The sequence below is a fragment of the Capra hircus genome, chromosome 4, assembly GCF_001704415.2.
Source record: "Capra hircus breed San Clemente chromosome 4, ASM170441v1, whole genome shotgun sequence".
Lineage (NCBI taxonomy): Eukaryota > Metazoa > Chordata > Mammalia > Artiodactyla > Bovidae > Capra > Capra hircus.
This window is the reverse complement of record NC_030811.1, coordinates 25,072,215-25,084,695: the sequence shown is the minus strand read 5'-3', so window position 1 is coordinate 25,084,695 and position 12,481 is coordinate 25,072,215. Positions and strand designations below refer to the sequence as shown.

At 37.0% G+C, this 12,481-nt stretch overlaps 1 protein-coding gene across 4 annotated transcripts in view; it reads left to right on the top strand.

Annotated features, from left to right (window-relative positions):
• The window catches only part of MKLN1 (muskelin 1), a 379,727-nt gene that overhangs the window by 246,659 nt on the left and 120,587 nt on the right, over nt 1-12,481 (top strand). For all 4 annotated transcript variants that reach the window (XM_013963507.2, XM_018046917.1, XM_018046919.1 and 1 more), the window contains 2 exons: nt 1,904-2,046; nt 3,743-3,831. In XM_013963507.2, the coding sequence (XP_013818961.1) occupies nt 1,904-2,046; nt 3,743-3,831 (232 nt within the window). The remainder of the gene's footprint in view (nt 1-1,903; nt 2,047-3,742; nt 3,832-12,481) is intronic.

Sequence of the window (12,481 nt, the reverse complement as noted above, 5' to 3'; positions counted from 1 at the left end):
CGGAATTCACTCAGACTCACGTCCATCGAGTCAGTGATGCCATCCAGCCATCTCATCCTGGGTCGTCCCCTTCTCCTCCTGCCCCCAATCCCTCCCAGCATCAAAGTCTTTTCCAATGAGTCAACTCTTCGCATGAGGTGGCCAAAGTACTGGAGTTTCAGCTTTAGCATCATTCCTTCCAAAGAAATCCCAGGGCTGATCTCCTTCAGAATGGACTGGTTGGATCTCCTTGCAGTCCAAGGGACTCTCAAGAGTCTTCTCCAAAACCACAGTTCAAAAGCATCAATTCTTTGGTGCTCAGCTTTCTTCACAGTCCAACTCTCACATCCATACATGACCACAGGAAAAACCATAGCCTTGACTAGACAGACCTTAGTCGGCAAAGTAATGTCTCTGCTTTTGAATATGCTATCTAGGTTGGTCATAACTTTTCTTCCAAGAAGTAAGTGTCTTTTAATTTCATGGCTGCAGTCACCATCTGCAGTGATTTTGGAGCCCCAAAAAATAAAGTCTGACACTGTTTCTACTGTTTCCCCATCTATTTCCCATGAAGTGATGGGACCAGATGCCATGATCTTCGTTTTCTGAATGTTGAGCTTTAAGCCAACCTTTTCACTCTCCTCTTTCACTTTCATCAAGAGGCTTTTTAGTTCCTTTTCACTTTCTGCCATAAGGGTGGTGTCATCTGCATATCCGAGGTTATTGATATTTCTCCTGGCAATCTTGATTCCAGCTTGTGTTTCTTCCAGTCCAGCGTTTCTCATGATGTACTCTGCATAGAAGTTAAAGAAGCAGGATGACAATATTCAGCCTTGACGTACTCCTTCTCCTATTTGGAACCAGTCTGTTGTTTCATGTCCAGTTCTAACTGTTGCTTCCTGACCTGCATACAGATTTCTCAAGAGGCAGGTTAGGTGGTCTGGTATTCCTATCTCTTTCAGAATTTTCCACAGTTGATTGTGATCCACACAGTCAAAGGCTTTGGCATAGTCAATAAAGCAGAAATAGATGTGTTTCTGGAACTCTGTTGCTTTTTCCACGATCCAGCAGATGTTGGCAATTTGATCTCTGGTTCCTCTGCCTTTTCTAAAACCAGCTTGAACATTAGGCCTTATATTTTATTGTAAAGGATTGATTTTGAATCATTTTGGTTACATTTGAGTTAATTTTTGTGTTTGGTACAAAGTAAGACCATCCACTTCATTCTATTCTCCTTTATCGTGAGTATTACCCATTGTTACAAAGCATGAAGCCACTGCAACATAACAACTGAGTTGTTGTCTAAATAGCTTTCCTCCCATGTATTTGACTATAGGTAATTTCCTTTTTAATGTTTATAATTGAAAACAGTCTGCATAATGTAAAATACATTCCCTAAGTAACTGATCCCATTTATTCTCAAGAAAACTTGAGCTGCATTAGACATGTCTATGGTAGGTCTGAGTTTTTTAATTTATAAAATTGTCAGGGGTGACTGGTAAATCTTTTTTCTAGGTTAAAATTTTATCACTGATTTTGAATATTGAATTTATTAGTGAAATGTAGTCATTGAGAATATGTAGTTGTTACTTCTGTATTCTAATTTTGTGTTCTAATTTATTTGATTATTCATAGCCTATTTTATTAAATGCTATTCCTTGATTAGAAGTTATGTCACTAGTCCATTTTTCCCCTCTTTATCTACATTATTCAAAATAATGTAGTTTCCTGGGTGAAAGTGGTGATGTTATGGTAGCCTGGGTGTTGCATGCTATCCTTTCACATTTAAAAAAAAAAATCTGTTGGTGTAGGATGGACAGGATGAACCTTATTCAGTCCATTGTCCAATATTTTAATTATTCAGATTGTCTAACCATTTGTTTTAAGTGGAGGAGGATATAATTTGGTTGTTCCCTTTTTGTAGTACTTGATTCTGAAGCTTGAAAGGCCTGCTATAGTCCAGAATATCACATTTGGAAAATATGAGAAAACTCATGTCTGCAATTTGAAGAAATTTAAAGTCTTTGGTGGAATGAATGAAGAAAACATGACAGAGCTGTTGTCCAGGTGGGTTATGATTATGGGGAGGAAGGAGCTGTCTTCTCAGTGTAGTCTTAGTTTAGTCTCTTTGTAGCTTAATCTTCATGCTTGATATTTCTTACAAGGGAGAAAGGAATACTTCTACTATTTTATTTCTAGTGCTTTATTTTAATATTGTGGCTTGAGTCAACTTTTTTCCACCGAGATACTAATTAATATTGTTACCAAAGCAGAAAGGATAAAATTGGAGTTATTTTCTTACTTCTTATTCTTCAGTCTTATTTTTAAAATGTAAATGACTTCAGATATACTTTTGAGCTATAATTGAAATCTTTGCTGTAATCCTTGCTATAAAAATATATAATCTGTTGAAAACATTAAGATTGGTTGCCCTGAGAGTTTAGTATAAATTGGAGACTAAACAGAGTAAAATTATATGATTGCACCAAGTGCAGAGCATACCTCTTGAAAAAAAAAAGAAAAAATGAAAGTGTCAGTCACTCAGTCATGTCTGACTCTTTGCAACCCCATGGACTATAGCCCACCAGGCTCCTCTCTGTCCATGGAATTCTTCAGGTAAGAATACCTGAAGTGAGTAGCTATTCCTTTCTCCAGGTATCTTTCCTACCCAGGGATTGAACCCAGGTCTCCCGCATGCTTTACGAGCTGAGCCACCAGAAAGCCCCACCTCTTGGAAGGAACTCAGTAAATTTGAGTTTTGACAGCATAGACCACCAGGAATGAATGTTAATTTGCCCTCTAGATGATGAAAAATGGATTATAAAATGGAGCGGACAAATGAAGTCATGCAGTTTTAGAATATATTTGTGACATAGTGTGTCCCATTAGCACAGTATTTTATATAAGTATTATTACATCTAGAGTGCATTTCATTTAAGCCATGAAACTATGTCAGTTGAATATAAGGCAGCCTGAAGGTAAGTGACTTTTCCATAAATACTTGAATCAGTCCTAAGTTGTTTAAGTACAGAAATTATATTAATTTCTTTTTATATAGGATAAACTGGATGCTATTAAACTAACAGAGTAAGATTGTCTTTGAAAATGTATTGAGCTATAAAAAGGAACATTGGCATCTCAGTCAGAATTTAATGACTTAATTCTTCGGCAAATTCAAATATCTGGCTCTGTTTAGGTTGTAAGATATGAGTATGAATTGTTTTTCAATTTTCTTACTGCTTGAATATTTTATATTGTATTCAGTACTTCCCTGGTGGCTCAGACAGTAAAGCGTCTGCCTACAATGCAGGAGACCTGGGTTCAATCCCTGGGTCAGGAAGATCTCCTGGAGAAGGAAATGGCAACCCACTCCAGCATTCTTGCCTAGAAAATCCCATCAACGAAGGAGCCTGATAGGCTAGAGTCCATGGGGTCCAAAGAGTCGGACACGACTGAGCGACTTCACTTTCTTTCTTTCTACACAAAGGACACTGGATCTTGTAACACATTTTCATGCACTGTAGTCACATCTTTAATTAACACTGAACATTTTCATTATCCCTCATTTAATTAAGAGACCACCATACAGTGCAGTTGATGTAAATATACAAGCTTTGTCCTATAGTCTCATGTTCAACTACTTCATTATATTATCCCTTTTGTATTTGTCAAACCTTAAAATCTGGGTATGTTATTAATCTTTGTTTTAGCATGTTTACTAAATTATGAAATCAGATTTAATTACCTTATTTTTTTTCCACAGTGGCTTAAAGAATGATTATAACAAAGAAACGTTTACCTTAAAGCATAAAATTGATGAACAGATGTTTCCGTGTCGATTCATTAAAATAGGTAAGGCTTTTAGCATTCTGGAATAGAAATAAATTCTTTATTCCATTAATCAGCAAACGACAGCCTGTGTGGGCCCAATCCTGTAGGTTCACTGTTTTCTTTTTGTTTTTGTTTTTAATAAAATTTTATGGCAACACCGTCATGCCCGTTTTTCACATAGTATCTCTCTGTTTTTGCACTACAATGGCAAAGTTGAGTAGTTGCAAAAGACAATATAGACCACAAAGCCCAAAATGTTTACTGTTTGGCTGGCCCCCGGTTTATAAATCTGTACCTGAGTGACAGTTATTTCAAATAGAATCTTTTCTAAATACTTTATCATTTAATGAGATACAGTGATTTGAGAGCCTTGATTGTTTGTTGTTGTTTTTTTTTTAAATTTTTTTATTTTTATTTTTTTTTTAATTTTAAAATCTTTAATTCTTACATGCGTTCCCAAACATGAACTCCCCTCCCACCTCCCTCCCCATAACATCTCTCTGGGTCATCCCCATGCACCAGCCCCAAGCATGCTGTATCCTGCATCAGACATAGACTGGCGATTCAATTCTTACATGATAGCCTAACTCTACAACTAAAGCAACTAGAAAAGGAAGAATTAGAGAACCCCAGAGTTAGTAGAAGGAAAGAAATCTTAAAAATTAGGGCAGAAATAAATGCAAAAGAAACAAAAGAGACCATAGCAAAAATCAACAAAGCCAAAAGCTGGTTCTTTGAAAGGATAAATAAAATTGACAAACCATTAGCCAGACTCATCAAGAAGCAAAGAGAGAAAAATCAAATCAATAAAATTAGAAATGAAAATGGAGAGATCACAACAGACAACACAGAAATACAAAGGATCATAAGAGACTACTATCAGCAGTTGTATGCCAATAAAATAGACAACGTGGAAGAAATGGACAAATTCTTAGAAAAGTACAATTTTTCAAAACTGAACCAGGAAGAAATAGAAAATCTTAACAGACCCATCACAAGCACGGAAATTGAAACTGTAATCAGAAATCTTCCAGCAAACAAAAGCCCAGGTCCAGACGGCTTCACAGAATTTTTGAATTCTACCAAAAATTTCGAGAAGAGCTAACACCTATCCTCCTCAAACTCTTCCAGAAAATTGCAGAGGAAGGTAAACTTCCAAACTCATTCTATGAGGCCACCATCACCCTAATACCAAAACCTGACAAAGATGTCACAAAAAAAGAAAACTACAGGCCAATATCACTGATGAACATAGATGCAAAAATCCTCAACAAAATTCTAGCAGTCAGAATCCAACAACACATTAAAAAGATCATACACCATGACCAAGTGGGCTTTATCCCAGGGATGCAAGGATTCTTCAATATCTGCAAATCAATCAGTGTAATTCACCACATTAACAAATTGAAAAATAAAAACCATATGATTATCTCAATAGATGCAGAGAAGGCCTTTGACAAAATTCAACATCCATTTATGATAAAAACTCTCCAGAAAGCAGGAATAGAAGGAACATACCTCAACATAATAAAAGCTCTATATGACAAACCCACAGCAAACATTATCCTCAATGGTGAAAAACTGAAAGCATTTCCCCTAAAGTCAGGAACAAGACAAGGGTGTCCACTTTCACCGCTACTATTCAACATAGTTCTGGAAGTTTTGGCCACAGCAATCAGAGCAGAAAAAGAAATAAAAGGAATCCAAATTGGAAAAGAAGAAGTAAAACTCTCACTGTTTGCAGACGACATGATCCTCTACATGGAAAACCCTAAAGACTCCACCAGAAAATTACTAGAGCTAATCAATGAATATAGTAAAGTTGCAGGATATAAAATCAACACACAGAAATCCCTTGCATTCCTATACACGAATAATGAGAAAGTAGAAAAAGAGATTAAGGAAACAATTCCATTCACCATTGCAACGAAAAGAATAAAATACTTAGGAATATATCTACCTAAAGAAACTAAAGACCTATATATAGAAAACTATAAAACACTGATGAAAGAAATCAAAGAGGACACTAATAGATGGAGAAACATACCATGTTCATGGATAGGAAGAATCAGTATAGTGAAAATGAGTATACCAACCAAAGCAATCTACAGATTCAATGCAATCCCTATCAAGCTACCAGCCATATTTTTCACAGAACTAGAACAAATAATTTCAAGATTTGTATGGAAATACAAAAAACCTCGAATAGCCAAAGCAATCTTGAGAAAGAAGAATGGAACTGGAGGAATCAACTTGCCTGACTTCAGGCTCTACTACAAAGCCACAGTCATCAAGACAGTATGGTACTGGCACAAAGACAGACATATAGATCAATGGAACAAAATAGAAAGCCCAGAGAGCCTTGATTGTTTTATGGAAGGTTTATCAGTTCTAAAGTTGCATCATTCTAAAACCAAATACTGATGGATTCCTTAAGGCAGTATATTATGGTAATTTTCTAGTTTTGTCTTTTGTATTTCATTTTTGTGTGTGTAGTAATGTTGGTCAAACAGATAAAACTAATTTCATAACCCACTAATTAGTTTCAAAGTAATTCTTGAAAAATGCTATCTAAGGCATTTATCTTTTTAGCGAGTGTTTTAACTTTAAAAGTATTTGTAATACCTCCTCAAAACTATTGTTTTTAGGATTATTTTGTTTATAAGTTGTATTAGAGGGTGTGAAAGTTGAGGACTTCACTGTTAATTTCCATCTTTATTTTATACCTTTGAAAATAGTATGTTAAAATTGTAATTATGGTGAATCATATTCCTTAAAGAATAGTAATAAAAGCCAGAATCCTGCGTTTTGATTTGGGAGAAAAATCCTCTTTTGAAACTAACAGTTCCATTATTATTTGTCAGTCTGTTGCAAGTTGGCCTATTCATTTCATTGAGTCAAATAGTTTCATTGTGTGTGTGTCTGACTCTGTGATGCCATGGAGTATAGCACACCAGGCTCCTCTGTACATGGAATTAGACAAAAAAAAAAACCTGAAAAGACTATTTATAGAGGGAAAACTATCTTTAGAATCATTGGACTTTTTGGTTTTTTACTTTCTTTTATAAACAGGCACGCGTACTAGTCGCTTTAGTCATGTTCAACACTGTGCAACCCCGTGGACTGCAGCCTGCCAGGCTCCTCTGTCCATGGGATTCTCCAGGCAAGAATACTAGGGTAGGGTGCCATGCCCTCCTCCAGGGGACCTTCCCAACCCAGGGATCGAACCCAAGTCTCTTATGTCTCCTGCATTAGCAGGCAGGTTCTTTACCACTAGCACCACCTGGGAAGCCTGAAAGAAACAGGAAGCAGGGAAATGAGCAAACCCCAGTCCTGCTTCTTGAACCCCTACCAGCTGAGGGAGAGAAGGAATTCTGGAGCAGAGCCCTGCCCCTGTAAGCTGCCTGAGCAAGGTGGCCTCTTGCCCTTTGGACGCTGCCCCAACCCTCACTGCGGGCACGGCTGTCCAGTCTCTCTCCCACCCTTCCTGCTGCCTAATGCAGCTATCTACCTGAGCGAGGGTGGGGGAGAGTGGATGGTTAGAGGGGCCTCAGGCTGTCTTGGTGCCGGGGTCCGCCTCCGTGTGGGCCCAGAGCTCCTTGTGCTACTTCCAGCCAAAGCCTTAGTCGTAGTTGCCTTTGCTCTTAAATAGCTGCTGATAGTGGGGTTTGCAGTAGAACTCCCCTTTGCAGCACCATGTAGCTGCCCAGGTTGAGCTTGGTGTAACAGTGCTTGTGGCAGAAGCTATAGTTTGTTATAATAAGTAATTGGGAGTAAAAACCTGTATCCTGTTTATCTATGAAAATTGATGAATAAGCTAATTTTTGAAATAAATTCTTTAGCTGTTCTTCTTTCATGCTAATATATAATTCTTTCCTCAGTGTGCATGCCAGCCATTTCTTATAGATTCTTACATTCTTGAACAATGCTTGAACAATTCTTACATTCCAAATGTAGCAGCAGTGAAAATATTTTATATTTTCATGTAATAAATTTAGATTTAAACATTTTAAAGTACTTATTCTACATCTGATTGCTTAGTCATGCAAAATAAAATGTTCTCTTTTTTTAAGTTATTTTATTTGAATTTTCAGAGTACATTTTCTATACCCATCAGTTTTCTTTGAAGGAAAGTACTACTGCTGCTTCTAAAATTCTTAATCCTCTAATATTATTCATTAGAAGAACTATGAATAGAAGCCTGTTTAGGGTGTTGAATAGTTTGTTCCCTTAAAAAATTTATAAGAGAACAGAGGTCCTCTTATGCATCAGTTAGACATAGAAAAAGTATATGCACATGATTTGAGCCTTCATGTCATTTCAGCAGTCATTACTTAGAACTTCATATGTTTTTAATGGGCTTCCCAGGTGGCTCTGGTAAAGAATCCTCCTGCCAGTACAGGAGAAAAAGGAGTTGCAAGTTCAATCCCTGGGTCAGGAAGATTCCCTGGAGAAGGAAATGGCAACCCACTCCAGTATTCTTGCCTGGAAAATTCCATGAACCAGAGGAGCTTGGCAGGCTACAGTTCATGGGGTTGCAGAGAGTTGAATGTGTTATTTTTACTGCTTTTGCATTTGTAAGTGTTTTCACAAGTGGAATCTCATTTGAGCATTTCACTGGAAGATAAAAAATCTTGCCTTTTTTGGTTAAGGAAAATGAGACTTGAAGTCAAATGATGTGTCCCAGGGTATATAGCTAGTAAGTCATGGATCAAAGACATAGCATTTGGTATATGCTTTTAGATAGATATGTGCTTATATTACTTTAAAGCGATAAACAGATGTTGTTTATGAAACATCTAACACTCTGTGAAATAGGTATATTATGCTCACTTTTCAGATGAGAAAACTGAAGTTTAGAGGTAGATTAAATGATTAGACCAAGACTGTACAGTAGAACATAGAGATAGGATACAAACCTAAGTCTGTCTTTTTATGAATGTTGAATTCTTTTACTCTGTGATAGGTGAAAGTTTTGTTTCCTCAAGTAGATTCTGAAATCCTTGGTGATAGCAACTGTCTTCTGTTTGCTCATATTTCAGAAGCATCAAGCAAACTGCTTGCCTCATTAGAGACATCCTATTTATACTTTTTGAGTTTATTATACAGAGATTTATAGGGATTAATCAGTGGCTGTGTGTTACATCTTTGTGTTCTCTAAACTCTTAGCATTTTCTTCAATTATGAATATAGGCAGTAGCTTACAGTATTAGCATTACCTGTGACTTGTTTTGGATAGAAGTTACAAATATTTCTCATCACATTACACTGTGGCAAATATTATATCTTTGAAGTTATGGTAATTATTAGACCTGCCACTAGAATCTTGTTAGCTAATATGCTAATAAAAGCATATATATTTCTATATCATAATTTTGTATCTTAGTTATTTTTATAGCTATATTTCAATATAGTTTGCTTACTCTGAATCCTGTGTACTTTTCATTTTACATTTAAATCTGAGAGGAATTGGGTCACAGCGTTCATTGAATATCCAAGGGAAATCACCAAACAAAAAACCAAAGAGCCCATACTGGAGTGAAGTCTTCAGTAGGATTTAGTGTGAAAGTTGAGAGTTGGCCTTAGGAAGAAGCTTAGTTTCAGGTAAGCTTTGTAAGTAAAAAGAAAGTTTAGTAAGGAAGGAGAGTAGTTATTTGGGTGGTTAGATTCAAGAGAGCAAGTATAAAGTTTGGAAGGGAAAACCTCAGTGGGCGATTAGATCAGATGGCTGAAAACATAAAGTTGAATGGGATAAGGTTATTACTTATATGGTGACTAGAAAGATTTGTATTAGGAAATAAGGTGATGTGAAGGCAGAAGGAAGTACTGATTTTTTGAAAGGATTCTGGAGGAGTTCTGGTTTTTGGTAGATGAAATGACTTAGATTTCTATGAATTTTTTGGATTTCTGTAGCCTGAGTGGGTGTCGGAGGTTCAGAGAGAAGCTTTAGCTTTGACCGGACTCAACCTGCATTCTGGATCCTCAGGAGTCTGGAAGTCTAGGATGAGTACTGTGTCTTGTCAGAGGGAGGTGGGGAGGTGGGGGAAGAACGTACCCCAATAGTGGTTTTCATGAGAGCATGTAGAGAGAGGTAACATTTTTTTTTTTGAGAGGTAACATTTTAAAAGCATACTATTAAGAAGAAAATTATTATAGGAATAGGAGTTAATAATACTAATATATAGCATTTACTGAGCACCTACCATATGCCAGTTACTGTGCTGAGTGTTTTGTGTATTTACTGCATTCATTCATTTTAAGTAGAGTAGACGCATTCTTTCAGAGAGGTTAATCTTGAATTTTTACAGTCTTGCAAAGCTTTTGACTGTGTGGATCACACAAACTGTGAAAAATTCTTCAAGAGATGGGAATACCAGACCACCTGTCCTCTTGAGAAATCTGTATGCAGGTCAGGAAGCAACAGTTAGAACTGGACGTGGAACAACAGACTGATTCCATATAGGGAAAGAAGTATGTCAAGGCTGTGTATTGTCACCCTGCTTATTTAACTTATATACAGAGTACATCATGAGAAATGCTGGGCTGGATGAAGCACAAGCTGGAGTCAAGATTGCTGGGAGAAATGTTAATAACCTCAGATATGCAGATGATACTGCCCTTATGACAGAAAGTGAAGAAGAACTGAAGAGCCTCTTGATGAAAGTGAAAGTGGAGAGTGAAAAAGTTGGCTTAAAACTCAACATTCAGAAAACTAAAATCATGGCATCTGGTCCCATTTTTTCATGGCAAATAGATGGGGAAACAGTGGAAACAGTGGCTGACTTTATTTTGGGGGGCTCCAAAATTACTGCAGATGGTGATTGCAGCCATGAAATTAAAAGACGCTTACTCCTTGGAAGGAAAGTTATGACCAACCTAGATAGCATGTTGAAAAGCAGAGACATTACTTTGCCAACAAAGGTCCATCTAGTCAAAGCTATGGTTTTTCCAGTAATCGTGTATGATGTGAGAGTTGGACTATAAAGAAAGCTGAGCACTGAAGAATTGATGCTTTTGAACTGTGGTTTTGGAGAAGACTCTTGAGAGTCCCTTGAACAGCAGGGAGATCCAACCAGTCTATCCTAAAGGAAATCAGTCCTGAATATTCATTGGAAAGAATGATGCTGAAGCTGAAACTCCAGTACTTTGGCCACCTGATGCAAAGAGCTGACTCATTTAAAAAGACCCTGATGCTGGGAAAGATTGAAGGCGGGAGAAGAAGGGGACGAGAGAGGATGAGATGGTTGGATGGCATCACTGACTCAATGGACATGAGTTTGAGGAAGCTCCAACATGAGTTTCAGGAAGCTCCAGGAGTTGGTGATGGACAGGGAAGCTTGGTGTGCTGCAGTCCATGAGGTTGACTGAGCAACTAAACTGAACTGAACTGAGTAAGAGTAGATGCACTCTTTCAGCGAAGTTAATCTTGAATTTTTATAGTGTTCCAGAACCTGAGCTTAAAATTACTAGCATCTTCTAACAGCTGTTCAGTCATCTAGACCAGAGCTTTCCAAATGAATACTGCCAAAGCATACTGAATGTATATGTACGTATATACATTGACTCCCCGCCAATCCTAGAATCACTGAATCCTAAAACCTAGTGTGCTTGTGTACTAAGTATCTTGTCATTTTCTATGCATGCCATTTTATGAAAATCTGTGAGAGGTATTGATCCTGATCTTGTCTTTGTCTGATTATCCCATTGGAAGAACTGATAGTGAATCTTAGGATACAGTCTTAGCCTTGGGATGTGAGGCGTTTCTAAAAAAATTTATTTGAGGTGAGAACAAAGGCATCTTTTATTAGGGAGCAAGGAAGGTGTGCTTGGCGCTCCAGTTCACATTTAGATTGCTGATATACAACACAGATTGGGTCTGATATTCAGTATTAGTGTTGTTAATGCCACCAAAAATCATTTGTGTATATTTGAAATGGGTATGTATCATTCTCCTCATCCTGTATATATGCTTTCAGTTTGTTAAAAATTCACTGTACTCTTTATTCGTCTAATATAAGATCTTGTGAGATGATTTCCTAATTAACCTTCCTCCCACAGTTGCTTATAAGGATTTAATAAATGAACATTTTGCTGACTTGAATAGATGTAATAGGAAGCTTTTTTTCCTCCTGATTTTATTGAAATTGGAACTTAAGAATGGATTTCAGATCACTAATAAGTTACACTTACAGACTGTTTTCTTGGGGTCTTGGGTTTAGAATGTTGCTTTATTCTGATATTTGTACTGCTTAATGGTTATTGCTGTGATGTAGTAGATAACGCTTTTAAAATGGTACTTCTGAAAAAATGCACACCAAAACAGTGATGATAATTCAGTATTTGTTGGTATAAAACTTTTTGAAGTTTGTGCTATTTGCACATATAAGCTGAAGGTCATGTTAAACGTTCCGGGAACCCTGCGTATATCCTGCTGCTTTTCTCTGTCTTTACTCATCCAGCATCCTTTAGATGGCAAAAGCAGGAAAGCATCTGACCTAGTACATCTTAGCTCTGCACTGAGCCTCATATGCTAGGAAAGAGCAGTGGACTTGGAAATTAGTAGACCTAATATTAAATATTGTAGATATTTTGTTTTGATACTTAATCAAAAATTGACAAGTATTAGTTTCTTAGTTACATTATTCAGTCTGAACCATGTTGGTGTGATACT